The 17,737-nt window shown below is 40.3% G+C and overlaps 2 protein-coding genes across 2 annotated transcripts; one reads left to right on the forward strand and one right to left on the reverse strand.

Moving 5' to 3' along the window:
- Window positions 1-213: 213 nt before the first annotated feature.
- LOC146583825 (ankyrin repeat and death domain-containing protein 1A-like) lies at window positions 214-3,825 on the forward strand. The gene is made up of 4 exons (XM_085267229.1): window positions 214-237; window positions 452-644; window positions 2,271-2,402; window positions 3,052-3,825. Exons 1-4 carry the CDS (start codon window positions 214-216, stop codon window positions 3,312-3,314), a joined length of 612 nt encoding a protein of 203 aa, XP_085123355.1. The 3' UTR covers window positions 3,315-3,825.
- A 178-nt stretch (window positions 3,826-4,003) lies between these two features.
- LOC146583826 (hatching enzyme 1.2-like) lies at window positions 4,004-16,002 on the reverse strand. The gene is made up of 11 exons (XM_085267352.1): window positions 15,999-16,002; window positions 15,812-15,913; window positions 15,536-15,565; window positions 15,261-15,326; window positions 14,958-15,107; window positions 13,654-13,771; window positions 13,343-13,521; window positions 11,607-11,688; window positions 10,773-10,897; window positions 4,779-4,827; window positions 4,004-4,467 (listed from the first exon to the last, which is right to left on the reverse strand). The coding sequence occupies exons 1-10, from the start codon at window positions 16,000-16,002 to the stop codon at window positions 4,784-4,786; spliced, it is 900 nt and encodes a 299-aa protein (XP_085123478.1). The 3' UTR covers window positions 4,004-4,467; window positions 4,779-4,783.
- Window positions 16,003-17,737: the final 1,735 nt, after the last annotated feature.

Below are 17,737 nucleotides of genomic sequence, written 5' to 3' on the forward strand. Positions count from 1 at the left end.
TTAAACAAAGGAGCCAATGCCAGGAGTGTCTCCATATTCCACAAAAGTCTGTGCAAACATGTAACAGTATCCCATATTCATATGAATATTATTGATATTATAACAAAAGCTGTCACCAACACAATTGTCACAAGTGCTTTTTTATTAGTTATTGCAAATGCTTGATTGCAGTTCTTGCTAGATGACAAAACCACGTATTAGGTTTAGAAGGAAATGACTTTTGGAGGTAGCAAGGGAGTGTGAAGCTTAAGGTGTAAAACAGCTGTGTACTGCCTTTTGTTCCTGGAGAAGGTATTTAACAAACCAGCTAAGTATCTTGTAAATTCTTTGTGCTAGTTTTAAAAGCAAGAGGTACTGAGAGTTTGTTTTCTTTGTACATCATATGTATAAAACGTGATAACATCCTTTTAACTTCGAACGACTCACAAAACTTTCTCCCTGTTGAATTCAGGATCACGGGGGATGTGAGCAGGTAAGAAGACCTCTGAGCTTCAAACAGGACCATCAGCCAGAGACACAGCACTTCCGTTCTGTCTTATGGACCCTCGCCACAAAGCATCTGTGTTATGGGGAGTGGAAGATTCTCGCTCAGCATTGGGACTTTAGTGAAGCACATATACAAGCTATAGAACAACAGTGGACAGGTGAGCAGTGCTGAGTTCCTAAAAAAATTATTGACAGTTTTATTGCTATTTTTATTACCTTTTTTGTACTTGTTGGGTTTTTTCATATATATATATATATAAATCTTTACACAGGAAATCATACAAGTTTGAAAAACTGTAATATAAGGCCTGTAATGTCCAGAACCATAGAAGCACTGTTTCATGGGTCCAGTGATTTTATTGAAAATAAATTCTCAAATTTGGCACTGACTGATTCACTCTACAGCATTCTGAGTACCTGAGGTGATTAACTCTGGTCTAGGTCAATTTTAACCCAGATCAAGAATTCTTTCTACAATTCTACTACAACAAATGAACTACAGATCTATTTAGAATATATGGATAGTCTGACATGAGTAAATGGATGCTTAATCCTTAATATTTCAGAGAGCAGATGGTGTTGTTTTTCTTTTGGTTTTTTTACAACATCACTTTTTTGTAGAAAAACGTCTATTATCATACAATATCTTGTCTTATAATGATGACCTGAAGCACAACTACAACTGCCTATACCTGATACCTGAATCTTGGTTAACCAGAGAGATAAAAGCCAGGAGAATAAACCAGATGTTCTCCACTGAACTACCCAAAGTATAGTCTGAATGGCAGCAGAACAAAATGAGAACAGCCCCGCCAACGCTGGAGACAGAGCAATACTGAAGAGTATATGTAAGAAGGATGCAACACATAACAGAAATGCTCAGTGCCTAGTGGATCTAAGAGCAGACTGCAACAACCTCCCTGAAAGGATCCAGTAACCATCACAGTGGCAGACATGTCAAGCAGAGGGATTGGACAGCACCATTCCCTGCCATGTTTAACACCTACTGGATAGGGAAGCTAACAAGCTAACTCCATTAGCATCCTGCAGCACAAATGAACCAGGTGCTAATGGTTGAGACCCACCCGGAATGTCTAACCGAAGGCTGTCCTGATCCCCAAGGATCCCAAGAAGGGGCCGGTCCCATCCAACTACTGGCCAATAACTTGGCTAAACTGCCCACCAGATTGCCCTCCTCCTGAATGGTAGATACTGTACCTCCGTCCATCCAAACCCACACTTGTCCTTGTTGGACATAGTTGGATATAATTGCTAATCTTTCTCTTTGGGTAGATTGGTCCTCCAACCAAGAGCAGTCTCTCCAAGATGACAGCAGTTTGCAACATGGATTGTAATAAGTTTTTCAGCTTTTGTACACTGTTGCAAGAGTTACATTCTGGGCACAGCTTTTTTCTTTAATTCCAAATGCCAGATCTTTGACACCTTGCTTTTAAACTCTATTTGACTTTTAACCTGTTGAACCTTTTTTTTAATTTAAAGTTGAACTTTAAATAAAATATTAAATTATATAAAATAAAATATTGTTTCATTTTGTTGGAGCACTTAAAATGTAAGATATCAGGATGTCATTCAGCTTTGCTTACTGGCCAAGTACCTCGCTTGCTTAACGCTGGTCTGTGGTTACAATACAGACCCAGTGGACTATATGAACTAGTTAGTTACTGTGATTCTATAAATGTTCTGATGGTATAAGAACTGTCTACAGTGACTGTGTTTAACTAAAAGTTCAGATGGATAATGCTTGATATAAATCTAAATTGAAGGTAAGAAAAGCTTCAAAGATCATGGTCACCGGATGCTGTTAATCTGGCTTCATGGAGTGCTCGTAGCTGGAGAAAACCCTACCAAAGGCCTCTATGAGGGGTTGGTGGAAATCTCCCGGACAGATTTGGCAGGTGAGCTAATCAGGGAGGTCACTTCCTTTCACTGGTCAGACTATTTGTCAGTTTTAACAGTCATACAATATTAGTTAACAATATTTCTCCACAGAAAGACCAATAATGCCGTAAGACTGTTTTTCTGTTTGTTCACTGGAATGTGTCTACTTTTTTTTTCTTTTCTCTGTTTTCCTCTTCTGGTTTGTTATCCAGAGTTCATCCGACAGAAGGCAAACTCCCAGACCAGCTCTCCTAAAATGTGCTGCGTAATGTGACGGCAACAAGTTTATGCTTATCATCGAGCTATTGTGTTAGCTTTGTTAAAACTTTCTTTATTTAAAGAAATAAAAATGTTATTTTCTATAAATAAAATTACATGATTTGAATTGTGAGTCACATAATGGTTTACATTTTTTAATGAAAGATAGGTGTGTAGCAGCCAGGGGAAAGTTGCTCTCTATTTATTTCTTTTTTTTTTGCCGTGCAATTTTGTCAGGTTTTCTCTACTGCAGCACTTGAACTGTGTTTACCTAGAAGGGCTGTAACAACAGCCTTGCACTGCTGCAGATTTCCATGTGCTGCATCCCATGCCAGTTATCCACACACAAAGAAAGGACAAGACAAGCTGCCCCTAACCTACCCAAAATGCCCCACGCCTGCTGCTTAGGTGTGGGATTTTGCTTCCCCCAAAGGTCCTTGAGGTTCCTGAGATTCCCTAAAGCGCAGATCGTACCTCCCAACATGGGCCAGCTCGCTCCACATGATAGTGCATCCGAGGAGGCGTGGACCCCCCTGCGGAGGCGTGGACCCCCCCTGCGCATGGAGAGACCAAACCATGAAACTGGCGACTCCGGGCACTGGTGCTCCATACTCCTTGCAGGCCCCCTGCATCCCAGACCCCAAACCCCAAGACCCTCACACCAACACTAGTTCACTGGATCTAAGACAGAGCCCAGCTCCTAACAAAAAGCGCCCCTCACAATGATGCTTTACAACACTGCATCTGATGTTTTGTGTTGCACTTGATGTTGTAAGGCTTGGATGCAGCTGCTTGGCCATATAAACCCATTCCATGAAGCCCTCTATGCACTGTTGTCGAGCTAATCTGTAGGCCACATGAAGTTAATATTTGCCTCTCTGCCCTTTGTCCTCCCCTCAAACCGGCTGTCACTCCCTAAGCCGTGGTCTGCTGGAGGTTTCTTCCTGTTAAAATGGAGTTCTTCCTCCACACTGACTCCAGGTGCTTGTTAACAGGGGCTCATCTTACTGTTGGGGTTTATTGTAGGGTCTTTATCTTAAACATAAAGCACCATGAGGCGACTGTTGTTTGGATTTGGTACTGTATAAACAAAATTAAAGTGACAGTCCAAAATAAAGTCATTTTAATGAAATTCTTATTTACTCATTGTGAATAAAGTACAGCAGTACATAACACATTTGATTGATGATTGGTGGTTGATTTATTTAAACTAATATAATCATCCTGCTGCAACCAGGTTTCTGTAAGTCAGAGTAAATCAATTTGTTGATCAATTATTAATTCTTGTACTAACAGAGAGAGCAAACCCCAAGTTAGCAGTTCAGTCAACAGTAAAGCAACATGGACCGAAGGCGGTGTGCATTTCACTTACTCTTTTGACTGGCCTTACTCTTACTTTGAGGAGAGTAATACTGGGAAAATAATATTGTTTTTCTCACTGAAAGCCATTTCCACTCTGTTTGACTGTTACTTAAGTAGATTAACCTTTGGTTTTATATCTTTTTGTCAGGAAAATACTAGTACAAGACTGAGTTCATATCTTTACTTGTTAAATGTGTATTTTTGACCTGTAGACTTGTAGGATTTGTGGAATAAAGAAACAAACTTACTAGAAATGAAAATGAATGTTTATTTTTGTTCATTTTTTAGTATTTCATACAGCTGACTAGCAATTACACAAGCGTGATTGGGATTAAGTCAACGGACAGGTGAAAAGTATAGACAATGATACATTTTCATTTCTCATTTTAAACAAAGCTATTTCAGGCAAATTTGAAAAGCATAAAATTCAAGCTGCATCAATCTCTCCCATCTCTTGGTTGTCTGTGGAAACAGAAAGAAGATGTTACACATATGTAGTATCTGCACAAAAAAATCACAAACACAGGCTGTAAATTGAGGAGATGTGTTCGTCTGGTGTTCTGGTTTATATGCCTTTCACTCATCCCAGCTACATGCTTCTGACCCTGATCAATTAAAATATATGACATTTCATTGTTTTTTGTTTTAAACCAAATGTTTCCACTAAAGTTATCCTGACAAAGCTTTAATTGGTAAAATAAATGTATAGGAACATGATTTTCTATTATAATGAAGTAAACAAAATTCGAAAACATCCGAGCTTATTTACTTACTTTTTCTAGAACAACTTGTTCCTTTGCACAGGTATGGGCACATTTGAGCCTGTCAAACAACAAACAGAGAGAAATCTTTAAACGCTGCTGCATTTCTTTAAGACACCACATGAACATCTGAGTTTGATGAACAGTTTGATGTACTATATCTATGTTGGTGTTTACTAGTCTCCATGATTGTTCTGTGAAACTAGTGGAGGTAGAAAAGTAAGCCGGGGGCTGAGCAGATAGGTTGAAAGAATTTAAGGTCTTCAGCACACAAAGCAGATAATTAAATAAGCATGCTCTCATGGTTATGATATTCTGAAGCATATTATTATCTATAGACAATAATACCAAACAGAAATTGCTTCCTCTTCCCTCCATTTTGCATCACCCAATGTCAGTTTTGTGTACATATTTGATCTTCAAACACGTTTTACCCCAGTGACGTTGGTTTTTCTGCTTGTTTGTTAACAGGATTCCAGGTTTTTGTGCTTGTCCCAACTTTTTCTATTTATATAATTATTATTTGAGGAGGAGACAGCTTCATAGTACAGTTACATTTTGTTTGAATTTTGAAAACCTCTCAACCTTTAAGCACAAATGGGTGCAGTAGTAGGTTTGGAAACTAAAGGTGGTGCAGAAAAACGGCAAGTAGACTGGCACTTATACAGTGTTTTTGTGCTCTAATTGAGCACTCAAAATTCTTATTAGCCAGTCGCACAAACATTCATGTAAATGCTCTTTCTTATACTTAAGTACCAGACACACATTTGCACAAATTTATCAATAGCGACTCAGAGTTCAGTATCTTGCTCAAGGTCATTTCAAAATACTTCTTGGTGTTGTCTCAGTCTGGAGTATCACTTCCTGTTCTATCTTACAGTGGTATTTTTGCATTGCTTATCTGTGTAGCCAATTTAATTAAAAACTTATAGATAACGTCTTATTTCATAGTGTAATCTTCCTGCGCTTTATCCAAAGCACACTCTGTTGAATCACCCACTAATTATATTTACAGTGTTCAGTCACTGTGTCTTTAGGGATTCGCTAGCTTAGCATTAGCTCTTCACCTGTCTCTCCTACTCTTTCCTGCTCAGATGTTTAGTTACCCCTTGGCCTACTTTACTAATAACTATACTTGTTATAAATGTAGCTTGTTTGTAGCTCCGGAGGCCCCGTCAGTTCTCTTCCATCGGATTTTCCCGAGCAGTTGGGAAAACATGATTGCTGAGTGATGGTGAGGAGGAAGCGTAGTCCTAAATAGAAGCCCCCGGTACACTACCAACCCAACCATGTGTTGAAGCATTTTTCCCCACATGGCGACACACCTGGAACATTTATACATCCATCCATTTTCTTCAGATTCTCTGGGGCCGGGTAGCAACCTAAGCAGAAAAGCCCAGACCTCCCTCTCCCTAGCTCAGGGGTGGGCAACTCCAGGCTTCGAGGGCCGGTGTCCCTGCAGGTTTTAGATGTGTCCTCGAACCAACACAGCTGATTTAAACGGCTAAATTAGCTCCTCAACCTGTCCTGAAGTTCTTCAGAGGCCTGGTAACGAACTAATCATGTGATTCAGGTGTGTTGACCCAAGGTGAGATCTAAAACCTGCAGGGACACCGGCCCTCGTGGACTGAGAATGCCCACCCCTGCCCTAGCTGCCTCCTCCAGCTTGTCCAGGGGAACACCAAGGAGTTCCCATACCACCCAAGAGATATTATCTAGAGTTGGATGTCTCGAGACTGGTCTTGGTCTCGAGACCACTTTTACGTGGTCTTGGTCTCGACTGACTTTGGTCTCGGTCTTGGTCTCGCTGTTTCGGTCTTGCATTCTCAAATCGACATAGTGTTCGGGAGATTTGGAGTCAACCATCAGCGGAGCGGGGGGGTGGCTTACTGGGCTTAAGCCCGGGTCATTTTTTCAGAAGCATGGGGTCTTTTGGAGTGTAATTTGTTAGTTAGATGCCTGACTGACAACTGTATAAAACAAAAACAACACACGAAGCTAGAGATGGACCGATCCGATATTACGTATCGGTATCGGTCCGATACTGACCTAAATTACTGGATCAGATATCGGAGAAAAATAAAAAATGTAATCCGATCCATTAAATATCACGAAAGCACCTCGCAGAACTTGCAACACGCCGTAACTCACCTCAGAACGTTAGCACTCGGAGCAGTATGCATCACGTGATAGAGCGGCTGTGGCATGCCGGACCTGTCGGTGGTCTGGATAGCATGTGGAGCTTCGCTAGCAACCTGGCATTTCATCTCCGACAAAGTTATCCCCGAGAGAAGTAAAGCAAGTGTGTAAGTCCATCTCTGAATGTTTGTAAAGCATTCCCACGTTAAGCTTAACAAGCGACTGCCTCTCGCTCTCCGGCTGCTACTTCAATCATGAAACTGCTTAATGATCAGCTGATCGGCTTTTCTGTCGCGAGTCCGTCTCTCTTGTTTGTTTTTGGCCCACTTTGCACCAGAAAGAGGAAACCAGCGGCTGAACAACAGCAGCACGTTTAAGCTTGATATGCACGGTCTGAAGCATGTGTGTGGGAATGTATGTGAATGTTTTACTGTTATATCTTATTAGTATTTTAAGTATTCTATCTATTTTATTTATTGAATTTTATTGTTTTATTTATATTTTGATATTGCTAGGGATGATGCAATGATCGGGGACCATTCTTAATTTCGTTGTTCTCATGACAATGACAATAAAGTTTCTGATTCTGATTCTGATTCTGATAAGCTGTTGTTAGAATTTATTTATTATTACTTTCTACTCGAGGATCTTTTTCTACTGCTGATGTAACTGTGCAGGGGCGGATCTAGCAAAGTTTAGCCAGGGGGGCCGATAGGGCATGAACAGGGAAAAGGGGGCACAAAGACATACTTTTCTTTCTTATTCTCATTTAAAATGTCTAGCTTTTAATAAATAATTATCTGACACCCAAAGTTTTAATTTGATGTAAAAGGAATAGAAGTCAATTACTGTATATAGTAACTATTAAGTCTAATATATACCCTAGTAAGCTATAGTACTTTTTACTTTGGGAAGGTACCATCTGTGCAGTCTGCAATTTTGTTGAAGAAAGATGTTGAATCTATTTAATATTTCTTGAAAAATAATTGATTTCTGTGCATTTTTTTTCACACTACATCAAATTAAGGTTGATTACGTTGATTAAGCATCATGAGGTGGAGCGTGAGGGGTGGTTCCCTATTTTTTATTTATTTATTTTTGTTGTTGCTGGGAGTTGGAACCCTATTAGTTAGGTTGCTTAATATTTACGCTAAGTACTCTTTAAAATACCAGAATAGGGAGGATGGTGTAGGTCTAAGTTTATTAGATTGATCAGTATTGCTGAACTATGAAATATTTTTTTTGTATACAGGTATAACAGAATAGCTTTAGTGTAGTTGTTGTTTTAAACTTGAGTATGAACTTGCAGACTTGCAAAATGCAGCAAGATATTTTAAAAAACAGTTTTGTTGATTAAAAAACACTATATCGGATTCATATCGGTATCGGCAGATATCCAAATTTATGATATCGGTATCGGTATCGGACATAAAAAAGTGGTATCGTGCCATCTCTACACGAAGCACAGAGCGCACCGTCGTAAATTCCCCCTAATTTTGATATGATCCGAGCTCAGGCACTAGGCGACTGAGCACAGCACACATGTGAGCGAGAAGCTGCTGCCTGCGAGTTTGCTGCAGACAGAGGAGAGCTTAAGTTTGACCAGGTACCAAAGCAAATCATTCATACTGAACTAATAATGTAAATATGACGGTGTATCACAAAAGATTGATATCAAACTGATCACTTGGTTGCGTTACTTGCTCTTCGAGTGAATCAACAAATAGACAAATAAAAAGCCGAACAGCAACGCTGATTTTTTAGAGTCTTAGCTTTCATTTCATATTTTCAGTTGTTTCCCTCCACGGCTAAACAAACCCTCTCAATCGGTTTCAGTTGTGTACTGATGAACACAACAATGGACATAAGGAGCTTCTTTCAAAGAAAAAACTCTGGTAGATGTTATTTTATATATTATGCTTTGGATGTTGTTCAGTATATCTATGCAAAACAAGAGGGATTTCAATACACAGCAGGATATTCACAGTTGAAACCAGATGTTTACACTTTATGGAAAAAACATAAAAACTTTTTTTTTACTGTTAAACATCAGTTTAGAGTAAACTTCTGTTTTAGATAAATAAATATTGAAATATCTTTCGAATTAGTTAAATGTCAGAATAAAGAGAGACAGAGCTTCTATTTTTATCACTTTCATCAAATGTAGGAGTACATGTACACTAAGTTTATTGTTAATTAATAATAAAACTCCAGACGATTCCATTCTGAGCTGAAGAAGCTTCTGATTGGTTCGTAGAGTCCATGTGAGTAAACTGGTGGCACAGCTGTGGATGCATATAAGGCAAAACACAGAGCCTGTTTCTGTGACATGGGAACATCAGGAGATGTCAACCAAAACACCAGGAACAGAACTGTGGAGCTCCATAAGTGTGGCTCAGTTTGAATACAATTTGGTGCCATTTGCAATTAAGAAATACAGACAGTTTGATGCAGCCCCGACTTTGTTCTGCCTTGCTGCTTAATTAAAAAAATAGTTTAAGGTGTCCTGCATATGTGATTTTTTTTTCCTATATGAAGTCATTCTTTTTTGAACAAAACTCAAAATAGAGCCTGATAATCTTTCAGTCATTTCTACCCTCACCTAATTTCCTTAAATTCCTGTGTGAGAGCTGCTCGGCTCTCACACAGGGGCTCAGCTATGCTCCAATCCCTCCATACTGCGGCCAATCACATGCGAGGATATAGGATAATATCATTATGTGAAAAAAAGAGAGGGTGAGAGACGCGACAGTCACGTGGAGCGTGCGTCTGTCCTCTCAGTGAGTAAGATAGTGGACAGCGGTGAGGAGGGCTGTGTGAAAGCAAAAACACATAAATATGCCTGACACCCGTAAACGAAACAGCATCTGGCTGCAGTTTAAAGACTTTTTTTGTCTCGGTCTTTGTCTCATCTTAACTTGGTTATTTCTTGGTCTCGGATTAGGCGGTCTTGACTACAAGTGTAATATTATCTCACCAGTGGGTCTACTCCAGGGCTTGTCCCAGTGGGACATGCCCAGAACACCTCACCCAGGAGGCATCCTTGTCAGATGCCCGAACAACCTCAACTGGCTTCGTCCGATGTGGAGGAGCAGCGGCTCTACTCTGAACCCCTCCCGGATGGCTGAAATCCTCACCCTATCTCTAGGGTAGAGGGCAGCCACTCTTTGGAGGAAGCTCATTTCTGACGCTTGTATCCACAATCTCATTCTTTCGGTCACTACCCAAAGCTCGTGACCACAGGTGAGAGCAGGGACATAAATCCACCAGTAAATCGAGAGCCTCAGACTTGGATGTTCTGACTTCCTGTCTGTTCACACTCTGGTGCTAACCACTCCAAACAAAATCAAACAAAATTGGTGTCAATCAATTGTGCTACATTTCTGCTGGTTTGTGCTACAAAAATTTTCGTTTGTGCCGCTATCATTTTAAAGATATTATCTAAAGTTTTTAGAGAACTCACACATGCACTGATAAACACAGTCCCACCCACATTCCAAGGATTCCCTCTATAAACCACCACTGTGCAATAACTATTTATATGTAAATACTGTCCAATACTGTCCAAGTGCTGCAGAAACTAAAACTCACTTCCTGCAACCTCCATCCGGTCGAAGCAGATGGCTGCCATGACCTCTGTTTACTTGTTTATAAGACAGGAGGGAGGTCTTTACCTTACAATATAAAGTGCTTTGAGGCAACTGTTGTTGTGATTTGACGCTATAAAAATAAAATTGAATTAAACTAATTGAATTTAGAGTGGAGTAGCCAAGAACTGAACCACTGACCTTCCAACTGTTAATCCAGCTTCCTTTTTTCTTTATAAAAAAGGAAAGAAAAAGAAACGAAAAGAAACGAGGTACATACTGCAGGTATAAAGGCGATTCACTCGAAGGATGTCATTGGCACTCATCTCTGTAGCTCTGCCAATGGCTACATTCTCATCGGGTATGGGAACGATGGTTGGCTCCCTGTCTCTTGAGAAGGCAAACCTGGGGTGCAAACACACAGTAGTAAGGCAAATTGTGATTGTAGTCTCAAACAAGTGTCATTATAACAACTACAAAGAGAAGGCTAAAAACATGAAATTATAATATGGGCTTCAGCTTGAGCAATGCAGCAGGGAAAGGTCAGTCAAGAGGATTATCTACCTAATTATTACCTAATTGACTCTGCCAAACAGAGTCCTTATTGCCATTTCAAACATTTAACAGAATGGGATATAAATGTTTCAAGGTTTATCATCTGCCCAAAAAGAGCCCAAAGGCAAAGTCCTGCACGCCATTATTGTCCATCATGTAGCATTTGCTCGTTAGGCAGCAAGCTAGCACTCTGTGACGAGCTAATGTGGCTTTTGTCTATAAATGTGTGCGTTGTAGGCAGCTGCAATATTATTACTGATAATAAAATTATCATCATTATTATTGTTATTATTATTATTGTTATAGCACTCAATGTGTAAACTGTTTCATTGGTTACCACAGCTTTATACTGGTTTGAATTACTGGTTTTCTCAATGGCCAGTGTGGTAAGAGAAGTTGATTACAACACACATGTACACAGGATGTAGAAAATTAAAATCTTGAAAATGAAAGGACTGAAAACAGATAAAACTGTGTCAAATAAAACTGTGTTATTATGACATAATTTTTAAATAAATATACATTTGAAGCATGTTCAGGGAGTGAACTGATATCTTACCTTCCATAGTGCATAACAGAGTTGTAGTCATAGGGAGTATCAAGGTTCCTTGTGTTGATTTTCCTAAAGTTATGCTCCATCCCTGTGGGGGTTCAAACAACTCAGTCAATGTTTGTCTCTTACTCCAGGCTGAGCATTAAAATGTCACAAAAGTTCAGTTCACCCTACAGCTGTGTGAGAGCACCTGGGTAACTTTTTTCCTTTGCACAAAAACAAAGAAATCTATTGATTTGTGTCCATGGACACAAGAGCTTTCCAGCTTTAAAGAGAGAGCTCTCCATATGGACATGGGAGGGCTGGGACAGTTGTAAGTCATTTCACCTTGCGCTTCCACATAGTGACTTGTGCATTTATTTTGATGCTACTTTTACACTTAAGAGGTGTGACTTCTTTTGCTGCTGACTTCCATTTTGAATAATGTTTGCCTATGTTAACCCTTTCACGCATGGTGGTTGCTACAGTTTACAGCTATTTAAAGGCTGTGTTCTTGTATTTGTGTCACTGCTGATGGTATACTTGCAAAATAAACCATTACACACTGATGTGTCACACCCACTGGTCGTTTAATGTTACAATAGATGTATGAAATGTTTCATTGTAATTTTATTATTTAACCCTGTCATGCATGAATTATGACAAACTCAATCAGGATTTATTTGTGTTCATCTTTTCATGCCTAAAGATGAATACAAATACTTAAGAAAATAAATCCTGATTGAGTTTGTCATAATTCATGCATGACAGGGTTAATATACAAAAACTACTCAGGTTTGGACAATAAAATTACTTGGTTAACTTTAATACTTTTTGTTAATATTCAATTCAATTTTATTTATACAGCACCAAAGCATAACAAGGCACTTTATATTGAAAGGTAGACCCTCCAATAATACATACAGAGAAAAACCCAACAATCATATGACCCCCTTTGAGCAAGCACTCTGGCGACAGTGGCTCAGGGAGGGGCGCCATCCGCCGTGACAGGTTGGGGTGAGTGAAGGAATGCAGGTCAAAAGACTAATATACAACACATATCCATCCATCCATTCGCGTCCACTTATCCTTTTCAGGGTCGCGGGGGGCGCTGGAGCCTATCCCAGCTGTCATAGGGCGAGAGGCGGGGTACACCCTGGACAGGTCGCCAGTCTGTCGCAGGGCCAACACACAGGGACAGACAACCATTCACACTCACATTCACACCTATGGGCAATTTGGATTAACCAATTAACCTATCCCCACAAGCTGCATGTCTTTGGACGGTGGGAGGAAGCCGGAGTACCCGGAGAGAACCCACGCAAACACGGGGAGAACATGCAAACTCCACACAGAAAGACCCCGGCCTGATGGTGGAATTGAACTCAGGATCTTCTTGCTGTGCGGCAGCAGTGCTAACCATCGTGCCACCGTGCTGCACACACATATACATACATCTTTTTTTGAAAAGCACAGAGGAACAAAACATTCTTCCAATTCAAATAGATTAGTCTCAAACTTATAAATAAATTTAATAAATAAATAAAAGAATTCCACAGACAGATTTGATTATTGTGAATGTTTCACATTTTGCCCTACATTGTTTGTACTTTGGGTTGTTTGAAATATCCTAAAAAAACATGATTATTGCTCTACTGTTGGTAAATGAACTGTCATTTATGTAGAAGTTTTTTTTGTCATCCTGACCACTTAAAGATTTTTTCTGACTGTTGTTTCTGGCTGTTGTTTGTCATGTGACCCACCTGGGATGACGTTCTCTAGCAAGATGCGTACATGTTGGTCTCTGTCTGAACGCGTCTGTTCATGGTCGAAGCCCAGGGCATGGAGCACCTCGTGTTGGACTATCTGGTGGAAAACACAGCCCTGGCGACTCAGTGACACTATCTGGCCACCCCCACGACGCCCAACAAAAGAGTAACACCTGAAAAAGAGCGGTAAATAAAAATTTTATGACAAACCAGTAAAACAGCTTCCTCACTCAGAAAATCCTGCGTTAGATGAAAAGTTTGCCTGTAGAATTCAAGTATAAATGCCTACTTTGTGTTGGACTTACCCATCACGAGACTGAATGTCCAGAAAGTCTCTTTCTCTGCTCTGGGGCCTAAAGCTGACGCACGTGGCTGCTTCAAATGACCTCAGACCTTGCTCGATGACGTCACGTTCCCTGCGGGCTTCACAGAAAAACATGTATTGTGGTTCTAGTTTGTTGTGGCATTATATTCAACTAAGACTGAGCACAATGCTGCTACTCCTGAGTAACTGCTTACTACTTACACTGGCCTATAAATCAATCAAATCTATGTTACTGCCTCAAAATCAGCTGATGTTTTTGTACAACTTTAATGAATTTATAGAAAGCATAAAATATTCTTCATTATGTTGGCTTGAAGCTTGTAAAGATTGGTCATAACATTGAACTGCTCCCCCCCAGTATCTTTGATGTGGCATAGCTAACAGAAATTTTCAGGGTAAAATACATCTGTCCCATTTTATCTACATATCTTAACTATAACTAACTTTGAGTGTTATTATATTGGGATATATCATAGGTTCAATAACAAGACACCCCCAGTGTAATGTCTGTGGCACTCCGGATGCTTTGTCAGGTAATTCCCTGGAGAAAACTTGTCAAACTTGCCAAAAAAAATAAATAATTTTTTTTGATTGTGACACTGGAAGAAGGTGTAAATTTTATTTGTAGTTTCCTCTAACTAGTTCCTGCACTTTTGAATTAAAGAGCGCCTCTTGGGTTGGATTGAGCCAAAAGCACAATGGAAGGAAAAAGGCATTAGAACCGAGAAAACAGCAATTTTATCTGCAACATTAAGGTCTTCAAAATTGCGACTGAATATCTTGTATCAGTCTCCATGCTAAGCTTTGGCAAAGCTTTATATATAATTTTATATTACATCTATCTGATACAGATTGATGTATATTTAGGTTGTTTTTTTTATATATCGGAGGAAATTTATGTGTAACTGACTAATTCCTTTTTTAATAAACTGTCCTTTTCAGTTTCCTTGGTAGTATTTTTAAACTCTTTGTATTCTCTGTACACAAAAACCTTTCTGTATGTCATTAAAATACTTGTTTAGTGTTTAGTCTTTTGACCAAACAGCTGTATTTGAAGCCCTGAGATGAGAACCCGTTGATTTCTCTTTGTATTTAGAGGACACTAAAATGTGGAATCTCAGAGGGAAAAGGTTTGGGAAGCAGCTTTGCCCACTAATGGAAAAAAAAACAAACCCCAAAACAAACCCTACAGACGGAGAAAATCATTCTAATAGTTTTCAGTTAAACCTGAAAAATTAGCAGAAAGCTCAATAAAAAGGAATGTTTCCATGTATCTAGACTTACAGTACTGGTCGGAGATTCGATAAGGTACAACAACTCTGCCATTGTTTTTAGGCCACAAACAGCCTCGAGCCGTACACGGATCAGCGTTCTGTAGACCTGTTGGCACTGCTATGTCTCCAAATATGACCAGAGGTTCATCCAAGTTCTTTCCTGTAAAGTATGGAAAGAAAAACATATTTTCCGTGTACTTTCGATGGTTTCATTAACACATCAACTCAGTTTTTAAGGTTAGCCCCTGGATGTTGTTACTAAAGCTGTATATTTACTACTGATGAATAGGAACTGAAGTGAAGTTGAACATACCAAGATTAGCATTAGCCTTCTCCAGCAGTGTCGAGATACTGAAATCATCACCCTCAGTGTTGTTTCCTGTTCAATATGAAGCACATATGTTTGACTGTTCTATAAGGACAAGGTCACATGTTACAACATCACAAAGACATGTCAAGGAGTCAGGCAAATCCAATATGGACCAATTATAATAAATAAATAAATGAATACAAATCAACATGAATAAGAGCATATCTCATAGTGTGATGACATACAAGTGCTAAATGTAAAAAATAGCAAAGTCTTACCGGAGTTTTCAACACTTTTTTTAAAGGTGCCTGTAATAAGATAAAAGGGTTTATAAGGACTAGTATTTGATTTGTTTGCAAGTTCAAAAATGCTTGAAGATTAAAATTGCAAATTCCAATTTATACAATAAATTAATAAAATGAAAAACAGAAGTATTCTCTTTGTGTTCTTATGTTTTGTTTTGAAGAAAGCTTGTATTCCATTTTAACAAAATAAAACATCTTGGTCAAATCAGAGAGGAAATCTACGTCTGCATACTTAACTACAACGCTTACCTCTATAACAAAAGTGTGGGCGAAGCACAAGAACACGCTGAGCACAGCCGCCTGGAGGATCATGGCTGGTTACTGAAGAAGAGCAGCCGACTGAGAAAATACCTGCTGAAAACACAAGTGTTCGGCTTATATAGTTAGAAAGGCCAGCTGAATTCTGTCCTAATATGGCATGCTGTTCAACCAGTACTCATTACTCAACTGAAAATGACAGTTGTTACTTAAACACGTCTGTTTCAACATATTATGAAATTAGACAAAAAGGCTGTTGCTGTCTTTATATTATGTCACAGTCCAAATATTATAGTTACCATCAATGTATTTAAATCTGTCAAACATGGTGGAGGAGTGTTATGGCACAGGCATGTATGTGCGGCTGTTAGTGGCACGGGGTCAGTGTTCACTGAAGATGTGGTTGCTGATAGAAGTTATAGGGTGAATTCTTAAGTTTACAGCCTTATACTCTGCTAACATTTAGCCAACTGCTTCAAAACTCTCCTAGTGACTAACCAGAGCATGCTGTTCATTTTCTGAAGATGAAATTGGAACAGCCTGAAGACAATCTCAGGACAAAAACCAACCTCCCAGGCTGCAGGAGACTTGGGGTGGGTGAATGACCTAAATAAATATTTTAATAGGTTTGATCAAACGCCCACCACAGCATCGTCCCCCTGCTGCAATCTCCTTCATCTTCAGGGACCGCCTGTCCTTCATCTCAGGACTTCACACCTCTCAGCTCCCAGCCATCACACCCACCCCCGGCTTCTGTGGACTCCAACATACACACCCCTCCCCCAAAATCCACTCTTTCTATCTCAGCACTTCAAGTGAGGAATGAGCTTCGCAAGATCAAGGTGCAGAAGGCTGCAGGTCCAGATGGCGTCAGCTCCAGGCTCCTGAGATGCTGTGCAGATGAACTGTGTGGCATCCTAGGATATCTGTTCAACCTGAGCCTGTCACTGGGGAAAGTACCACAGCTGTGGAAGACCTCCTGTGGTACCGCTACCAAAGACCTCCCGTCCCAAGGACCTCAGCAGCTACAGGCCGGTAGCCCTGACATCGCATCTGATGAAGACCCTCGAGAGGTTGGTTCTAAACCATCTGCGCTCCCTGGTGAGGTCTTCATTGGATCCGCTGCAGTTTGCTTACCAGCCTGGCATCGGGGTGGAGGACGCCATCATCTACCTCCTGCACCAAGCTCTGACTCACCTGGAGAAGCCTGGAAGCTCTGTGAGGATCATGTTCTTTGATTTCTCCAGTGCTTTCAACACCATCCAGCCACGACTTCTGAGAGACAGGCTGGAGCTATTGGGAGTGGACCACCACATGTCCCAGTGGATACTGGACTACCTCACAGGACGTCCACAGTATGTGAACATCCAGGGAGTGGACATTGAGATAGTGGACTCTTATAGGTACCTGGGTGTTCACCTGAGTAATAAACTGGACTGGAGTCACAACACTGATGCTCTTTACAGGAAGGGTCAGAGCAGACGCTACCTGCTGAGGCGGCTGAGGTCATTTGGAGTCCAGGGAGCGCTTTTAAAGACCTTCTATGACTCTGTGGTGGCATCTGTCATTTTTTACAGTGTGGTTTGTTGGAGCAGCAGTTTATCTGCAGCTGAGAGGAAGAGGTTGGATAAACTCATGAGGAAGGCCAGCATCCAGGTAAGGAAATTTCAAAAAGTTGATTCTGTTCATCTGGATGTAGTGTTTTCAGTGGAAGAAATGTTTTGTCACTCATCCAAGGCACCTAAAAAAGCTCCAGCCGATCCAGGAAAGAAGGTGAAACTGCCGTCTAAGCAAAAACCCTTAGTGATCCCGTATGTATCAGGAGTATCAGAACAATTGGGGCGATCGTGGCTCAAGAGTTGGGAGTTCGCCTTGTAATCAGAAGGTTGCCGGTTCGAGCCCCGGCTTGGACAGTCT

The sequence above is a fragment of the Mchenga conophoros genome, linkage group LG1 (assembly GCF_057382185.1).
Source record: "Mchenga conophoros isolate Kocher_MC1m ecotype Shallow Benthic linkage group LG1, M_conophoros_male_GT1.1, whole genome shotgun sequence".
In the NCBI taxonomy this organism is placed as follows: domain Eukaryota; kingdom Metazoa; phylum Chordata; class Actinopteri; order Cichliformes; family Cichlidae; genus Mchenga; species Mchenga conophoros.